At 58.1% G+C, this 18332-nt stretch overlaps 1 protein-coding gene across 1 annotated transcript in view; it reads left to right on the forward strand.

Annotated features, from left to right (window-relative positions):
* The first annotated feature begins 3252 nt into the window (after positions 1–3252).
* CSPG4 (chondroitin sulfate proteoglycan 4) overlaps positions 3253–18332 on the forward strand; it is a 35647-nt gene continuing 20567 nt past the window's right edge. The window contains exon 1 of the mRNA XM_059912716.1: positions 3253–3525. Within this exon, the coding sequence (XP_059768699.1) occupies positions 3438–3525 (88 nt within the window). The 5' untranslated portion in view covers positions 3253–3437. The remainder of the gene's footprint in view (positions 3526–18332) is intronic.

Here is an 18332-nt window from a genome sequence, read left to right on the forward strand (position 1 = left end):
GGCGTGGGCATCCTTCTTCAAGTGTGTTCTGAGTCTTCCTCTCCCCTATCCCAGGTACCCTGTCTGGTGATTTGCTGGGAACAAATCTGTCCAGGGGGCCAGGAGGCATTGACTCAACCACATGTGCCCTGGGGGGCACTGGGAGAATACAGAGATCACTACTCGAGGGAGTCTATGGAAAGGGAGGTCAGTGGTGAGAAGGAAGGCTGTGAGGGCTTCCTGGAGGAAGGTGAGATACGGCCCGAGAGGCAGGGGCAGTCGGGGATGGTCACCAGGGACACCCGGCCAACCCAAGCCAGAGAAAGTAAGGGCAAAAGTCAGAAGGCAGAGGAAGAAGGCCTGAGGATGCTAGAGAGGCCCTGGTGGGCTCTACTCAGGATGGGGATTTGGTGGGGGCTTCAGGGGGGCCATGCCGAGGAGGCTGGGGAGAGGACAGTAGAGGAGCAGGCACTGCCTGGCCTAACAGCCTTTGCTCTGAGACAGTAAGAGGCAGTCAGGGATCAGTTCCAAGGCAACAGGAGGCCTCAACTTTCTGCCAGTCTTCCTGGCATGAGGCTGCTCGGCACCAGTCGGGGGGTCAAGTTCTAGGCTACAGGTTGAACAAAGGCCAGGCCTATGTGCGCCGGTGCCCCAGCATCCCTTTTCCACTAGAGCCTCAGTTTTCTCATCAGTGAAAAGGAAACACTGTCCCCCAACACACACACTCCCCAGGGTTGTCAAAAGACCAGGTGAATGTTTTGTAAACTGAGAAGCCCCAGCAGAGAAGCCAGTGTGGGCTATTACTGCCGTGCTGGTTGCCATTATTTTTCCAGGCCTGTGTTTCTCTCCCCAGCTAGCAACCAGGCAGGGGGAGGCTGCAAGCTAATCCTGACCTGAATCTCAGCTGTGGGCGGGAATTCCGTCTGGAGGCTCCACAGACAGACCAATGACTCCTGGTAGCGGTGGGTAAATCTGAGTGGGTGGGGATCAGGGGAGGACATGGGAGAAGATGGGGAGGGGGAAGGATGGGCAGATGGGGTGGGTAGAAAGCTCCACCCACATTTTTGATTCATAAAGAAGCAAAAGTCTTCTCCTCCTTTTTTCATTCCTAAAAAGAAATCTCTTTTCCTCCAAATGTTGTCTTCTCAGCAGCCTCCGCAACTCTGGGCCCACACTTGGCCAGTAATTAGCCCTTAACAAGGACCAGGTGCCTTGCTGACTTGGGGAGAAGGAAAAACAAGGGACAAGTGCGGAATCAATGGCTTTATTGCCACCGACCGAGGCCAACTGAGCACAGCCCCGACCGAGGCGTCCTAAGGTGAACTGGGTGGGAGTTGTTGCATTTGCCAAAATCCCCACAGAACAGCAGCAACTGGCTTCTTACTCAACCCCAGCATGTATTTATTGAGTACCTACTGTGTGCAGCTGCCTCTGGAAGCTAAATACAAACTTTGAGACACATGGAGGATGTGCAGCAGGACTACAGGGCAAGGAGGAAAAAAGACAAGCATATGTTGAGCACCTGCTGTATACCTCGGGCTAGGCACTTGAGGTACATTAAAGGATTTAATCCTGGGACTTCCCTGGTGGCACAGTGGTTAAGAATCCGCCTGCCAATGCAGGGGACACGGGTTCGAGCCCTGGTCAAGGAAGATCCCACATGCCGCGGAGCAACGAAGCCCGTGCACCACAACGACTGAGCCTGCGCTCTAGAGCCTGCAAGCCACAACTACTGAGCCCATGTGCCACAACTACCGAAGCCCGCACGCCTAGAGCCCATGCTCCGCAACAAAGAAAAGCCACCACAGTGAGAAGCCCGTGCACCACAACGAAAGAGTAGCCCCGCTCGCCACAACTAGAGAAAGCCCGCGCACAGCAACGAAGACCCAACGCGGCCAAAAATAAATAAATTTATTTTTTTTAAAAAGCATTTAATCCTCACAAAGCCAATTTTACAGATGAGGAAACTGAGCTACAGAGAAGTGAAGTGACTTGCTCAAGGTTGGACAGCTAAGCAGGAGAGCTGGAATTTGAACCCAGAGCCCCGGTTACCACTGTGCTGTGGTGGTTAAGAACCCTGGGCTTGGGGTCAAAGACCTGGCTCCACCTCTTTGCAGCTGTGTAGACTTGCTCAAGTCCCTTAATCTCCCTCAGCCTCAGTTTCTTTATTTGCAGAACGGAGCAAAATTTTGTTGCAAATTCTGAAGGGCTGTACCCATGGTAGGACTGTCATCAGGCAAGGGGAGGGGCTGGGGAGACAGCAAGTGGTGGGATGGGGTTGGGGGTGGGCTGAAGCAGGCAGGTGTGACAGAGAGATTCTGATGGAGGAAAGGAGGGGGAAACACTCCAGGGGTACTCTTCCACCCATTCACTGGACAGAGAAACCGAAGCCAGGCACCGCTGATGCTAGGGCTAGGCAGAGCGCAGGCAGAGCCTCTAGGTGCTGGACGCTCTGCGATAATATTGCCCTTTCTCCTGCTTGGGACAAGGCTGATATTGTTGCCTGGGAGGGAACCAAGAGGAGCAGGACCCCAGCCTGAAGCTGTTAGGTAGGTGCTAAATCCAGGGTCAGATTTCCAGGAGGCAGCCCAGGAAGTTGAAACAGCCAGATTCGGGAGTCAGGCGGCCTGGGGTTCTGGTCCCATGTGGCCAGGGACCTACTCTCCATGTGGGGGCCTTGCAAGAACCACTTCCAGCTCTGAGCCAGCTTCCTCCTCCATAAAGTGTGGGCAGGAGTGTTGTCACCCACCTTGCAGGATTAGTTCGAGGCAAATAAATGATACCAGGGAGTTGAGAATCCCTCCTACCTTGTGGGAGACTCTAGAACACCTCTCCTTTACAGACTGGGAAACTGAGGTCCTGTCAAGGTTGCAATGCCAGTGGGCACAGAGCAGTGTAGAACCTCAGGTTGGTGCTTCTCTGCCCAAATGGCGTCCTGAAGAGACTTCAGAGGCAAAGCAGCCCAAAAGCAGTCTGTGGGGTGGAGGGCATCTGTCCTTCCTCCTAGGCCTGGCGTGAGGACGCCCCTGACACAACCCAGGCGAGAGCAGAGGGCAGAGAAGTGACGGGACTAGCTCAGCTCACATCTCCTCCCAGCGGAGCTCCCCGGGAGCCCTTGTGCCAGAGCCCAGGAGGTCTGGGCTCCTCTGGGATTTTGTCCCAAATCTCTAAGGTGGAGCCTGGGAATGATCGAGCTGTAAGGGTCCCCTGACCCCTTACGGGGAGGAGCAGCCCAGCACGGGCCCTTTAAGAAGACTAGGGGTTGGGGGCAGACAGGAGAGCCCCGGCCTGAAACCGGAGCGCGCGCGCCAGTCGGCGCCTGCCCCGCCCCCGGTTAAGTAGGCGGCGGGACGCCCGGATCCCCAGCCCGCGCCAGTTCTCTCAACTCGAGACTCTGGCGTCCAAGCTCCAGGCTCCCAACTCCGTTCTTCGCCAGTCCCGCTGCCCAGCCCGCCGCGATGCGCTCGGGCCCGCGGCTCCTGCTCTCAGCCCCCGCCCTGACCCTGGCTCTGACCTTCGCTACGTTGGTGGGACCAGCATCCACAGGTGAGTGAGGGGCCTGAGACGCCGACCTAGACTGGCAAGAGCTGCGGAGGGTTTCTTAGGTAGAGGAAAGGGACAGGAGGACCCAGAAGTGGCCCCCAGACTGGGAAACGAGGGGACTGCACTTCTGCCACCCCAGGCTGGGGTCTCTGGCAGTACCACCCCACCCCCCAGGGGATGCAGGACCCCCAGCCATGGCTCTCCATCTAGGATGTCATGTGGTCTGGTTATCTGAGGTTGGCCCCAGGGTCACTTCCCTAGGGCGTGGCTCTGTGCAGGATTGTTCTCTAGATGCAGTGGGGACACCGAGTGCCGCCTGGGCTCCCTGTGCCCAGCAGGCTATGACTGACTTGGTGCCCAAAGGACATGTAGTGACAGTGAGAAGCGAGTCCCCCACCTCAGACACCCAGGCAAGGAAGGGGGAGTGCTGCAAGGCATGAAATGGGGAGGAAGCCACCCTGCCCCACCCTGTGTGAGGCCCCGCAAGCACCCCAGCCTCCTGGGGCCTCCTCCAGCTGCGCCCCAGCTCTGCTCCTGCTCCCCTTGTTCCCGGGTGCATTTTCTGTCTGGCCTCTTCACCACCACCTTCCTCCTGGCCTCCTCCTCCCCCTCCTGTCTTCTCTCTCCTCTCTCCTCACTGAGAAGGCCTAGTTAGTGACAGACAGGACCACCCACTCTTCAGCCTCCTAGAGGCAGGGCTGGTGCCCCTCAGATATCCTGTGCCCCTCAGACAGCTCTGGGCACCCCCCTGCCACACCTCCCTGTCCCAGGCATTGGTGCTTGACTCCAGCAGAGACTGCCGTCTGAGAGGTGCTAGGATGTATCCGTCTCTATTGCAATGCCAGAAATCCCACCATTATGGCATTCTTCCCTTAGTTAAGGCACGGTCTAGTTATGCCATAAGAACTGTGGCCTCAGGGCCCATCAGTCATTACTACCCATGTATGTATGAATCAGTGCTTCAGCCTACATCTTTCGGGACCATTCCCAAGAACAACTTTGAGCAGAAGAAGGGCCTGAGTCTCCCTTCCAGGGACCTAGGCCACACCCTTGTCCCCATTAGATGGGGAAGCCAGTTAGAATGGACAGTAATCACGAGGCACCCAAAAGGGAAATGAGTCAGGGGAGGACCCCCCAGTGGGGTGAGTCAGAGCTGGATCCCCAGGGTCCCTGTTCCTGTCCCCAGGGACCCCATCCTTCAAGGTCTCAGGGCCTGGGTTGTGGGCTGGGCCTCTAGAGAGATAGGAAGGGGGCATCTGAGCTGACTAGAGAGGTCTGCTTGCCCAGCCTCCACCCAAGGGAGGGACTCCGGTACCCACCTCCTTGGGCTTCAACTGAGAGCCATTCTCAAATACCTTCTCAGCATCAACAGTGTGCAGACATTGTGCTGGGCAGTCAGGAGTGCACAGAAATGCATAGGCTGGGCTTGGACTCATTCAGGAGGCAGAAAGGCAAACTAAAACTCAAACAGCAATTCCTATCGTGTCTGCAAAGATCCAGATGAGGAGAATGGTGAAGAGAAATTCAGAGGCAAGCTGGGGCGGGGCAGAGGGTGATCCTTGAGCCAAGCCTTGGAGGATGGGAAGGGGGTCAGAACTCCAGGCGAGGGCTCAGTGAGCAAAGGCTCTGAGGGGCTATGAGCAGAGGGAGGTTGAGATAAGGAGTTCCAGCAGCGTGGCTGGAAGGTATATATATTTTGAGCACAAGCCAGGAAGAGACACTGGACTGGGGCACAGAAACCTGAGATGGCAAAATACAGTCCACAGCCTATACCCTATTGGCAGTGGGGAGCCAGCGAAGCTTTTAGAGAGGAGAGCAACATGGTGCCAGTGGGGTTTTATAACATCAAGCTGACCCCGGCCCTTAGGAGGGATTTGGAAGCGGTGAGGGGGTGGGCGAGCTAGTATCCTGTCCCCCTCACAGGCAGAGCTCCCCTCCAAGAGCCCACCTCTGTCCCCTCTGTCCCCCTGTCCTGGTCTCTGCAATAGGGACAGCCCCTACCGAGGAAGGTATCACTCCCACCCCTCCTGGACACCCCTAGCCCCAAAGGCCCCCAAGTCTCAGGTACCAGAGTGAGGCACACTGGGATGCTTTCCCTGCACTCATCAACATTCCAGGGCATCCAGGTCATGGGACCTGAGAGTCAAGCACCTTTGGAGACCACCTGGGCCAACCTTCCAATTGTACAGACAGGGAAACTGAGGACCCGGGGAGGAAGCAAAGTTCTGTAACCCACAGAGAAGCCCAGCTGCCCAACAAAAGCCCCTAGTCCCACTTTGTGGGAGCTCCCCACCTGCGTGGGCAGCTAGACTTGGCCCCTGTGCCAGTGTGGATGATAAGTGTGATGTCCAGCCCCGTCTAAGCCCTGTGGGAGGCCCAGCAGAGCCACAGGCATTGGGGAGATTGGGTTTGAGCTGATGTGCTTCCAGCCAGGGGGTACAGCACAAGCAAAACTGGGAGGTCAGAGTGAGCACAGAGCATGCAGTGCCAGTGGCTCCCGCACCTCTCCCCTGCCTGGCATAGCTGACTTTAAAAGGTAGAAGGTGAGGGGCTCACGTGGGACTCAGGCGGGAGTAGCTGGCAGAGAGGGTTCCTGTGTAATCTGGGTGAGGGCTCTGAACTGATGGGGGTGTCTTAGAGAGCAGGGCTGGGGTGGGGACGGGGGAGCCTCAGGTGCGAGGAATTGAACCAGGGTAGATTCTGTTGCCTCTAAGGATGGTCTGGGCGAACGAGTGGTGCTGGAGACAGCCTCTCAGCCTTGTGTGTGTCTGTGTGTCTGTGTGTGTACGTACACTGCCCCAGCCCTCTAGAGCAGGGCAGGGGCCAGGGCCCTAGGCCCAGCACCCCCGGACTCTGAAAAAGCTGTTCCAGACCAAGTATAACTGAGCCCCCCCTCCCAACATTCACCCGCCTGCCCAGCCAGGACAAGAAGAGCCTTTCAGTACTGCCCGCCTGGGGGGCCCGAGGAGGAGGCTGCGCCAGGTGGGCCAGGCGGCTGATGAAGGGCCGGAGGGGAGTGGGGTGTGAGGGACTGGGCGTGCTGCCCAGGAGGGGGCGGGCAGGGGAGGGGGAGTTGGAAACAGCCCTGACTACACACTCACTGGCGCACACAGATGTGAGCCCGCGCAACGGTGCACACAACCAGCGGTGCTCACAGACCTGGGCTGGGTGGAGCCTTCAGGGAAGGAGGTGAGGACGAGATGGGGGCAGCGGGTGCTGAGCTGCGCTGGGGCTCCTATTCAGTGCCAAGAGCAAATAAACAAGGGGGCCTTTGGGTCTGGGACTTGAGCCTGCTCCCTTCCAGGTCCCTCCGCCCCTTTACTGCCTTGCCGCCGACTCCTGGCCCCATCCAGCTCCCCTTTTGCCTCCAACATGCCCCTGACCCAGCGTGGGTCCAGTTCTGTAGAGCCTTCCAGAGTTAAGACTCCTCCTCCAGGTGCAGGCTTAGGGTGTGTTTCAAAAGTACTGTATTTCCATTATTACTGAGTGTGTATGAGTAATTTTTGAATGAACCGAATTTGTATGAACAATTTTGTACTTGGATTCTCCCTGGGGTAGGGGCTCCTGGCTCTCTGCTTCTCAGGAGGGTCCGTAACTCCAAACAGGGGAGAAGATAGAGCTCTCTTATAACAGAGCTCCTACCTCCAGAGACACCCCGTGGGGGGCACTAACATGTTGTCCTGCAGCTTCACAGCAGCCCTATAAGTCAAGAAACATTCCCCATTTTACAGATGAGGAAACTGAGGCTCTGAGAACCGGAAGGACTGACCTCAGGTCCCTCTTTGGGTACACAGGCCGCGGTGTTCTCACTCACCCCAGCAACAGATCAGGCCAGGTGGGCAGCCACCGACCAGTGGACTCGGGCCCCCCAGCAGAGGAGAGAGACAGGTCTTCAGGAGAGAGACAGGTCCCTAAGGACCCCAGATCTCTGTTCCCATCTCTGCAGACCCCTCCAGCAAGTGCCCCCTACCTTTCCAAACCCTCCCCACTTCCTCACAGCATAAGCAGATCTTCTTCAAGGAAGCCCACCACTCCTCCACCGACAGCTGGGGTGGCAAATGAAGCCCCATCTGTCTCAGATGTAGGGTAGTGGCTCTGGGGCTGCCGTCAAGGTGGCTTGGTGGCATGGCTCACTCATGTTCTGGACAGTGCCTCTGCTGTTGACCGTTCCTTCCTCCCCCTCAGCTCCCGCCCACGCCCTTGCCGCTCCCAGCCTGCAGAAGAGCCAGCCCTGCCAGCTCTGACGTGCGTTAGCCAGGCCTCCCGCCACTGCTCATGCTAAACCGTTTCAGTGTGTGTCTCTCTTGCGGTTTAAGTGTCATGGTGGGTCAGTAAGGCAGCCTCCCCTCCCAGACCTCACTGCAGAGACTCCCCAGCCCAGGCCAGCCCTCCATGGTTCGTAGGGAAACCAGAGCCCAGAGAGGGGCAGCTATTTTCTCAGAGTCACACAGCAAATCCTTAGCAGGGTAGGGGGTAGACCTCTCTGCTGTTTGTCCTTGTACCCTGGTTTGGGTGTGGCCTTCCCCACAGGACCAGCAGCTCCCCAAGGGCAGACCTCCCATCTACTTTTCTCTGAGGTCTCCACTATCTTGCTGCACCCAGGACTGGGCCCACAAGGGGCATAGAGATCACTGAGCCAACCAGGGGTTTTCAGACTGTGTCCAAGGTGCTCCGGGTCTTTACATTCCCATATCTGGGAATACGGGATGCTTGTACCACCCTGATTCGTGCATAGCAGTCTCATGAACGTGTGTTTACAGATCGGTGTTTTGTGTAAGATACAGTTTTGATAAAGTGTTCTGTGGCTTTAAAAAAAAGGCTTGAAAACCAATTAATTGCTTTGAGTTAAAACATACTGAGAGCAGGGGAGAGTCAGGTCACATACAAGGACTTCCTGGCTTTCAAAGAATCCAGATCAAGATTGATATCAATGGCCCCTGGAAGATGTCCTTCCCCAGGTGGAGCAAAGTCTGGCGGCCTGAAGGCAGGGAGCAGAACCTAGTCCCACCTCCCCCCCAGCCAGGCCTGGGGACCTGGCCTCTCCTGCCCCAGCATCCCATTCCTGTCTCTCTCGGAACCAAATGGGACAGACTCTGTCCAGACCCTGTCCTGAGTATCCAGGGAGACAGCAGCCTCATGGTGCCACCTGCCTGCAGGCCCAAAGACACCATGGCTGTGGCTGGGCCCTCTCTCCCCCCAGTAGATCAGCCTCCACATTCAAGGTGATGCTGTGTCCCACAGGCTGGCTGATGAACTAGACCATCAGATAATAATCCATAATCCCTGGCACCCTTCCACCTTTGCCCAAGCTGTTGCTTGCAACTGCTCTTCTTTTTTTCTCTCCATCCTTCAAGGTCCAGCTCCAGCATCACCACCCCTGGGAGGCTTTTCCAACCATTGATTATTCAGGCCGACAGCCGGGCCTGCCCCCCTTCTGGGGCCCTGCCCTCCATCTCTGTGAGATTACAGGCCTTTCTCCCCCTACCTTCCTCTGGCCCCTGCCCCTGTTCTGTGACCTCCATCAGCGTGACACCCAGTAGGTGTACGTACCTGTGTGTGCAGACACACGCTTGCACACACACACACACACACACACACACACACACACACACAGTGTTCTCAGAAGCCTGGCTCAGGGCCTAGCAAAGAGAGTGTCCACCCCCAGAGCCAGAAGCCTGGGGGAAGCCCCCAACTCAGGACACACAGCCCCCAGCTCCACCACCAGGCCAGGGCCTCTAGTCTGGGCCATCCTTCTCTCTGGGAAGATGGAGAGGGGGTGGAGGAGAGGAGACCAACTTCCGTTCCCACCTAAGACCAGCCCCTCCCCCTCCCACATTTCAGGACGGGGCAGCTATAAATATCAGTGGGCCCAGGATGCTGATTCCCACGACACCAGCCCTCCCTGCCCCTTCCCTTGTGCGCAGTGACTGGGGCCAGTCCAGCTCTCCTACAGCTGGAGGCCAGCCAGGCAGGCCTCCGGCCCAGACACACACACACACACACACACACACACACACACACACTTCTCACCGTGGTGAGGGCAGGAACGAATCACCCTTTTTGGGCGTCTTGGAGCAGCTAAGAGTAAGCTTCCTTCCCGCCCCTCAGTCCTGACTCAGGCCCCACCTCTCCCTCCTCTGAGTCCTCAGCTCCTGGAACCTCTACAGGGCTGGGGGAGACAGGAGGCCAGCCTCACGGTGGTAAAGGACATGGTGTTAGAGAGCTTAGAATTTAATTCCAGCCCTACAACTCGATGCCAGTGACCTGGCCTTTCTGAGCCTCAGTTTTCTCCTCTCTGAAATGGGATAAATAATTCCTACCTCCTATGTGTGTTGGGGATTAAAGCCCTTTGCCTGGAGTAAATGCTCGTAGGTGCCTGGTCCTGAGGTTGCTGTTATTCTGTTATTCCCATCTTCTTCTGGAGTGGGGCAGGCCCAGAAGTGGTGGCGGGGGATGGGTGGGGGGTGGTTCCTGCTTAGGAATCTTTGAGAAAGTTTCCAAAGCAGGGTATTGGAGAGGGTCTGTGTGGGACGAAGTGACACGGAAAGGGGGAGGCAGGCTCCCAGGGCACCTGTCAAGCCAGCCTCTGCCCGCCAGCCCAGGACCCTTCAGAAAGGGGGGTGGGGGTGGGCCCTGCATCTGACTGACTCACTGGGCTGAGGTCCACACACCTCTCCTGTGTGAGGAGAAGCAGGACAGCCCCTTGCAGCCCCACCCCAAAGCCTAATGGTCCCTTGGATGGAGATGGTTGAGCCAGGACGTAGCACAATCAATCTGTTGAACGAATGACCAAATGAAACGTAGACCCTGTCCCAAGAGCAGATGGGTGGGGACGGAGAGAAAGAGCAGGCCTTGGGACCTTTTATAGGATGGGGAGCCTAGAAGCCTGTCTTTTCCCTGCTCTCTGCCCACCCTTCAGGGGCCCCTCTGGAGGTAGGGGCTGGAGGCCAGGGCCCAGTGATGTGAGACGGCTCCCATGAAGCTCCCATGGGGCTATTACCACCACTCATTAAGCAGTAGTGGCTGCATCATGAGGAGCAGGATCCAGAACGAAGGCTGAGGGATTCTCTCTATCCAGGGCTGCTTGGACCCATCAGGGGTCTTGGTGATGCCTGAGTCCATGTAAGCATAAGATCAGAGTTGGTGGAGGTGAGGGGAAGTGAGTCTCAGGAAATGGCTACAGAGTGGGGTGAGCAGCCTCGGGGAGTGCCAACTGGAGGGACACTCTGCATAAAAAGCCTGGGCCCCCAAGTCAAGATCCCAGTGTGGAGGCATCCTCTGCTTTCACCCCCAGAGAGGTAACCTTCTGAACAGACTACTGGGCAAAGACTGGTCAGCTCCCCAGTTGTGTGCTAATAGAATCCAGGCTCCCGCCCCCGGCTGAGGCTCCATCTCTGGACATCTGGTGCCCATGTGCTTCCGGACACTCATCTGGAGCCCAGCTGAGCCTCTCCAGGGGCAGGTACTCAAATGGGAGCCCGTCCCTCCAACTGTTGACAGCCCTGGGATAGAAGAGATGTTGTAGGGACCTGAGCCAAATGTGTAATGGCAGCCCTTGGGATACCTGGCCCTGCTGTGTGGCCTTGGGCAGACCTCTGTCCGTCTCTAGGCCTCTGGGTAGGACCTTCATTCTCCAAGGTCAGCTCTAAAATTCTGAGCTCAAGCCTCTTGGGAATAGGACAGAGCTCTCTGCTTCTATCCAGAGAGAGCCGGCTGCTTATCTGGGTCCACACAGCAAGGCAGGCTAGGCTCAGAACAGGGCTGAGAGGCGGCCCAGCCTGCCAGAGCTCTCTGGCATCAAGAAACCGTTTTCCTAAGTTGGCACAGAGCCCTGGGGCTCTCCTGGGATGAAAGCGGCGGCTCCTCTCCACCCCCAGTTCCCTCTTCCACCCCCGCCCCCAGCCCCAGCCCCACCCTACCAAAAATAAACCCAGTCACCCCATCTTGTACCAGCCAGACCCACCCAGCCCCTCCAGAGCCAGTTGAGTCACTGCTCAAAGCTGCTCCTTTTTTTAACTGTCTGAGTCACCAGCTGTGGCTGTAGCTCCATGACACATGCCCCAGGCTGTAGCCACCCCACAGCCCCCAACGGCACAACCAAGGGAGGGGAGGGGTCTGAATAGAGGCTGGCAGCAGGTGTGAGCCCAGGCCATAGCCTCAGCCTGTAACTCTTCCAGGCCCGGGGAATTCACCTCCTAGCAAGTCAGAGCCCAGACCTGTCCCCTACAGTCCTGGAACTGCCCTGCCCCCTCTGTCCAGGACAGTCCTTCCGCGATCTTGGCGACAAAGCCCGTGTGCATCGGCTCTGCCCCCACAGCTTTGCTTTGCCTCCAAACGGACCTGGGCCTCCCAGCATTAGATTGCCGGGAACAGAGGGTCTCCAGGTCCAGGGGGTGGGAGGAGTAGGCAAGGCCTGGCCGTCTTGGGTACAGGCCACAGAGGTGCCTAATTCTTGCCCTTCCTCACCTGGATCCAACTCAGACTGACCAGTCTGCCCAGAGCGCTGTGAGGACTTTCTTTGGGACGGAAACCCCCGCTTCAGATCTCCGCTTGCTTCCTCTATCTCCCCTCTATTCAGGGCGTCCGCTGGGCTGCAGATCTCTCTCCCCAGACCCCTGCCTGTCTCTTTGTCCTCCCCAAGGTTGTCTCTCCATCTCTCTCTCCCCATCCCTGCGTCTCTCTCTGGCTGCGCTGTTCTCTTTCCTTTACCCAGTCCGCTGGCAGGCGGCACCCGCACCCCCAGAGGTCCTTCTCAGCCTCCTGTGCCTGGCAGACATATAACACACTTTCACCTCCACCCATTCCCACAAAGGACTCTGGGCCCCAGGGACGGATTCTGAGAGAAAATTTCCATCCTCCTCACCCCAGTCCCCTCCTTCCCCTGCCCCAAAGCGCAGGCTACATCCTGTCCCAGGGAATGTCAGGATCCCACAGGCACTTCCTTGGGGGCTGAGAAAGGGGGGCAGGGGGCCTGGGAATGGCTCCACCCCCAGCCCCTGCCTGAGCGGGCGCCTGCGCCTCAGACCCCATCCATCTCCTGTCTGTGGCTATGGCCTCCAGCTATAAATAGGTGTTCTGATTCTATTTTCTTTAAAAACAAGCACCAGACTGTCACCACAGGCCCAGAAAAGCGTTCCCTGGCTGGGGCAGTGCCCCAGTCCGCCCCAGCCATTGTGTCCAGCCTCACCCCACCCCCGGCTGCAGGCACCGGGGGCCCTGGAGGGCAGAGGAGGGCTGAAAGAAGCCTGGAGGTAAGACAAGTGGGGGGCAGAGCTGGGGCAAGCTCCCAGGTGCAGCCCCTCCCTGCTGGGTCAGCCAGGGAATGTGGCACCCCTCCTGCCCTGTTGGGCCCCTCCCTCCTATCTTGCCATCTCCCGTCACCAGTCTTGTCCCTTTGAGGCTCACAGTGTTAACAGAGAGAGGTGACAGTCACACAACTCCCCAAGCCACGGTTGAGTCTCTTTGCACCCCAAATGCGGAGAAGGAGCTACGGGCTATGGGGAAGGGTGGGGGAAGACTTCTTCCCTGAAGGGGCATGAGGGCATTTCACAGGCAAAAAAGAAAGAAGAGCTTGCTGGGCAGAAGGCCCAGCCTGAGCGAAGGCCAGAATGGGGACCTATTAGGTGTGGATGGAAAAAACAGCCCAAGGTCTGGTGAGGTTGGCAGGTGGGGTGTTCAAAGGAGTGAACAGGAAAGGCTGGCGGGGCAGGGGCAAGGTCACCCAGCACCTTCAGTGCCACACCAGAGGGCTGGGGCTTGATGGTGGGGCACTGGGGAGCCATCGAAGGCATCCAGGCAAGGGAGGAGGATGGAGTACCTCAGTTTAGGTTAACTGTGGCTGCAATTAGCAAAGGGAGGCAGCAAGGGATGGTGACCATGTGTCTTGTGGGATGGCACAGAGAAGCAAGAGGGGGAGACAGACTTGAAGGACAAGTGATGGAGCTGAATGGATGGAACATTCCTTCATGGTCAGGAAGAGGGAGAGGGTCAGAGTAACTTTCAGATTTCTGCCCAGAGGTGGGTGCGTATGGGGCCTTCACTAGGTGGTGAGCAGGTTGGAGGAGAGATGATACTGAGTCTGGCTTGAGCGGGTGGGCTTGGGTTTGGGGGTTCCTATAGATGTTCCCGGTGTAGACGTCTAGGGGGCATTGGCAGGCAGGCCCAGAGCCCTGGAGACTTGGTGCTTGAGACAGAGATATGGGTACGACAGCAAAGAGGCAGTGCCTGAGGTCAGGGGAGAAGAGGTGGGCTGGAGAGAGGGTGGCAGAGGTGGGGCACAGCTCAGTGGGTGCTGACGGACTGAAGGGGTCTGCGGAGTTGTCAGATGGGGGTACTAGGCAAGGAACTATTCCAAGAGGAGTCAGGCCTGCCCAGCAGTGGAGCGGGGGCCGGGGGGGTCTCAGTCTGGGGATCTCTGGCAAAACCTGGTTAGCACAGAGGCCACCAGCAAGGACACTGTGGTTTCCTGGCCCACCCTCCTAGGCCACACACTCCTGCTGGCACAGCACCAGTGCCAGGAACTTGCTTCTCTGCCTGGCTGCTGTCAGACAGCAATGCTGTTAGGAAATCCCTCCTATGGGGCAAATGTCACCACCATTTGATCCTTGCATTCCCTTAGGTGCTCATGTTTCATCTGTTGGTACATGTGTATGGGCCTCCTGGATGGCAGATGCGCTGGCCCGGAGATACAGGCCCTGGGTCCTGTCCTCAAGAGCCTCCAGTCTAGCCAGGCCCGTGGCCCCTCAGGCCAGAGGTGGCTGTGCTGTACCCACTGTAGTGATCACACCTCCCCACCAGCCACTTCCTGCTGGGCTGGGCCGGCCAGGGGTGTGTGTGTGTGTGTGTGTGTTGGGGGGATGATCCCTGACCCAAGCCGCTGCTTCCCCCAGTCTCCTGGATGTGGGACTTCTGTCTGTGGGGTCATCCCACCCCTCTTCCCTGTATTTCAGATGGGGGAACTGAGGCACAGATGGCTGTGGCTTCTCCAAGGCACACAGCCTGTTGAGCACAATCTGTGCCAAATCCGTCCAGGCTTCTGTCCAAACCCACAGTCATTGCTTCCACTATCCCCCGTCCCAGCTCGCACACTCACTGTCTCCAAGGCCAGCCTGCCAGGCTGGGGGAAGCCCTGAGACACCTCCCCAGCAGCCCTGCCCTTAGCGGTTTCTCATCCCAGAGCGATGGGGAGACTTGGAGATGAGCAACAGGCCTCCCACCTCTGGCTTCTGCCCAAGAGAGGGGCTGGCCCATCAGAGAGCAGGCTTCTCACCCTGGGCAGAGCCCACACCCCCTGCCTCTCCACCCTCGTCTCTCACCTCCAAGACCCCCGTGGGCATGGGTAGCACTCTCAGTGGTTTCTGGAATGTGCCATCTTCAGCCAGCCTTGAAGAAGGTCCCTCCCTGATCCAGCCGGCCCCAGACCAGACCCCATCCAGCCACACCGGGAAAGGCCAGCTGCCGAACCACCCATCGAAAGCAGATGCTTTCCCCTTCCTTCCTCACTCCCTCCCACCTCCACCCCCGACCCTGAGAGAGGGAGCCCGGAGCCCCTGAGGACTGAGGACCGAGGACCGGAAAGGAAGGGAGAAAACTGTCTTCCCAGGCAGGAGGCCAGCTCTCACACCCTCCTCCCACCGGGGCCAGCAGCAGATGCTCCACTTCCGATTCACAGGCAGCAACCAAACCCCCCCCCCACCCTCCCTGCTTCTGTGTGCACACGCCCCTCCCGGAACCCACAGCTCTCAGCTCTGGAGCCACACCCACAGGGGCTCGAATCCCAGCCTTGCAGCTGCTCATCTTTAGGCCCTAACACAGATGACTGCTATCTTTGACCCTCAGTTTCCTCACCAGTAAAATGGGAGCAACCTCACAAGGACCCTGTTGCAGTGGGGGACTGCAGACCCATGCCAGGCGAGGGGTCTTCAATCTGTTTCTTCCCTGCCAGGGCCCCTACCTCAGCCTGGGCCTACTGAGATGAGGATCCCACCTTGCTTCTGGGGCCAAGAATGCCGGAAGGAACGGGATGTGGAAAAGGGCATAGAAATCCACTCAGCTGCCCTATAAGGAGGAAAATTATAAGGCAAGGAAAAGCCGCTCGGAATTGCTCCATGCCACAGCAGCCCCACCCTGGGGAGCAGCAGGGCCTCCACAAAGACTCCATTGAGGGCCCCGCTTCCTCCACACCCCTGCCCTCCAGCCTGGGTGGACTCTGGGCTGCTTCTTCCAGCAAAACCTCTCATTTTCCCTCCCACTTCCTCTGTGCCCCACGTGGCCCCAGGATTGGAACATGTGGCTGGGAGCCCAGGGCACCAACCCTGCCCCTGTCGATGTCTGTGGACCAAGCTCAGCATCTCCCACCCCACCCGTTCCCTGCTTCCTCTCCAGGGGTACTCACCTTCCAGAGGGGATCCCTGAATTGGAAATGTTCCCCAGTGTATGCCACTCAGCATGGGTGGCCTCCGGATGCTTGGTTAGAGGACCAGTAGCTGAAACCAGTGACCAGAGTCAGGGCTCAGCCAATAGCTAAGGAAACTGTTGTCCTGCCCTGGCCTCCTTGGCCTTGAAAGGAACCAAAAAGGCAACCAAAGAGGTCAAGTACCCCGAGAGTGAGTCTCAGGGCTCAAGAGTTCTTGGAGCGAGGAGGGATGGGGCCATCTTGACCCCAGCGAGGTCTCCGTAGTGTTGAGACGGGGAGGTGGTCAGACAGGGCCTGGCGTTCCTGCTCTCTATTGAGACAGCTTTTGTCTCCCAAGAGGAAGGCTGCTTCTTTAAGTCCCATGTGATTTTGAGCTAACCTACCGTTGTTCCTATGGCTGTGGCTCACAGGGCAGGAGAGGAGCAGGCGGTCGGTAGGCCTCTGGGGTGGCTCTGGGTTATTCCCTGGTCTGGAATCAGTGGGTAGGAGAGCCAGCGCAGTGAGCACAGTGGGTCTGCAGGTGTGTGAGCCTCTCGCAGGCAGCCAGCCCTGGCAGGTCATCTAGCCTTGGCTCTATGACCCCTGTGTCACCACCAAGGGCAGGTTATGTTGTCCCTTTGGTCTGACCTGAAGTCATCCCCGTAACTTTCCCCCGGTACCTTCAGTGGTAACAGGCTTGGTGGAAGGTCATAGCTCGGTTTGGGAGGGCTGAGCCTTGGGGGGCTATGGAACATGCTGAGGGAAGGGCAGACACCTGAACAGATGCAGTGACCACTTCTCCCTTGCCCAAGAGCCCAGGGAGGCAGGCGTGGCCAGGAAGTCATGGCCCAGTACCCAGAGCCAGCCTGGGCCCACCGCACCAGATCCTCACATGCCCACGCTCACCTCGACCCGCTGCGACGCGTGGCGCTGTCCTGCACTCATTCACACTCACGCCCCCACGCAGCCCACTGTGGCCATTCAGGAGTCTGCAGTGCTCTGTGGGGCTGAGTTCTCATCTCAGAATATTTGCTTTCCCAGCTATGAAATGGGCGGGAGCAGTAGGGAGCATCGGCCGCGCCGGCAGTCCTGGGAGCTGAAGCTCTGGTTCTAAATCAGAGGGAACTTTCCACCCCACCCTCCTCAGAGGTCCCCTGGCTTGGCGGCAGAGTGCTGGTAACGAAAAAGCAAGTCCCTTGGAGGCGTGAGAGGAGGGGATCAGGCCTGAGGTCCAGAGGGCCTGGGTGACGGGGGCAGAGCCCTGGGCCCGTCCCTGCTCTCACACAGGGCCGGCATTCAGCCCGCAGGTGGGCCACTCACACACACGCACCCACGAGGGGAGACAGAGAGCCCTTCATCCCTGCCTTGGCCCTCCCGGAACACCCCACCCCGCAGCCCCCTGTCAGACTCCCTCAGGGGGACTCTCCCAGCCTCACCGCTGCCTACCCAGGGCCAAGATCTAGAACCAGGATCTGTTACCCCTGGTGCCAAACCCCAAGAGGCTACGGTGGAAAAGCCCAGCTTTGCCCCCTCCCTCCGCAGCTGGCTGGTGAGGTGCCCCCTCCTCACCCTCCTAGATCCTGTGCACGGCAGCAGGCTCACTGCCAACATCCTGCCTTTTCTGTCTCTCTTGGTTTTTCCTCCCCCATCTCCTTCCTCAGGCCTCCGTCTGGATCCCTGAGCTCAGTGTTTGTGGAGGAGGGGGTCTTTATTTCTCATTCTAACTTTTACTATCTTTCTCAGGCTTTCTGAATCTCCCAGGTTAGTTCTCCTTTTCCATCCCCGTCGCTACAGTATTATATTTGTGCGTGAATGAATGAATGAATGAATAATGGTTCCCAAGTCTCTCCCCATCCGTCTCTCACCTCCTGCTCCGCCTCGGTACCACTGGATGTACCTTCCCCACATCCTCATGTCCAGGTCTCCCACCACCCACCCTTGACTGTGGGGCCGGGCACTTTCCACCGGCCATCCTGCCGGCAGCTCTAGGCTCCCAAACTTTCTCCCTTATAAAGTCAGGCAGCAGCAGACACCCAGGAATGCTGCTGCTGCCCATGACGCATGCCAGCTCTGGGGCCGCCTAGCTGCTCCCAGGCAACCAGGAATGTGGTGGGAGGGAGGACACAGAGATTGACTGCCCGGCGTGGGGTGTCCAGGCAGGCAGGGCTCCGACAGGTGGCAAGGCCAGGAGCTGCAGGCTTTCTGCTTCTCTCTGTCAGATTGCTTCTCCTCTGGAGCCTCAGTTTGTCTGTCTGGTAAGTGGAAGCCAAGTACCCTACTGCAGGCAGGGGCCACAGAGAACTCTGATGTTGTGGAACCCATCACCAAGGAGTGAGGGTCCCAGGGCTGGGGAGGCAAGTCTGGCTCTCTGGACTGTTCTGGGGCAAGGGTGGTGCTCTCAGTTACAGCCGGGATG

This window comes from Balaenoptera ricei, chromosome 2, assembly GCF_028023285.1.
Source record: "Balaenoptera ricei isolate mBalRic1 chromosome 2, mBalRic1.hap2, whole genome shotgun sequence".
Lineage (NCBI taxonomy): Eukaryota > Metazoa > Chordata > Mammalia > Artiodactyla > Balaenopteridae > Balaenoptera > Balaenoptera ricei.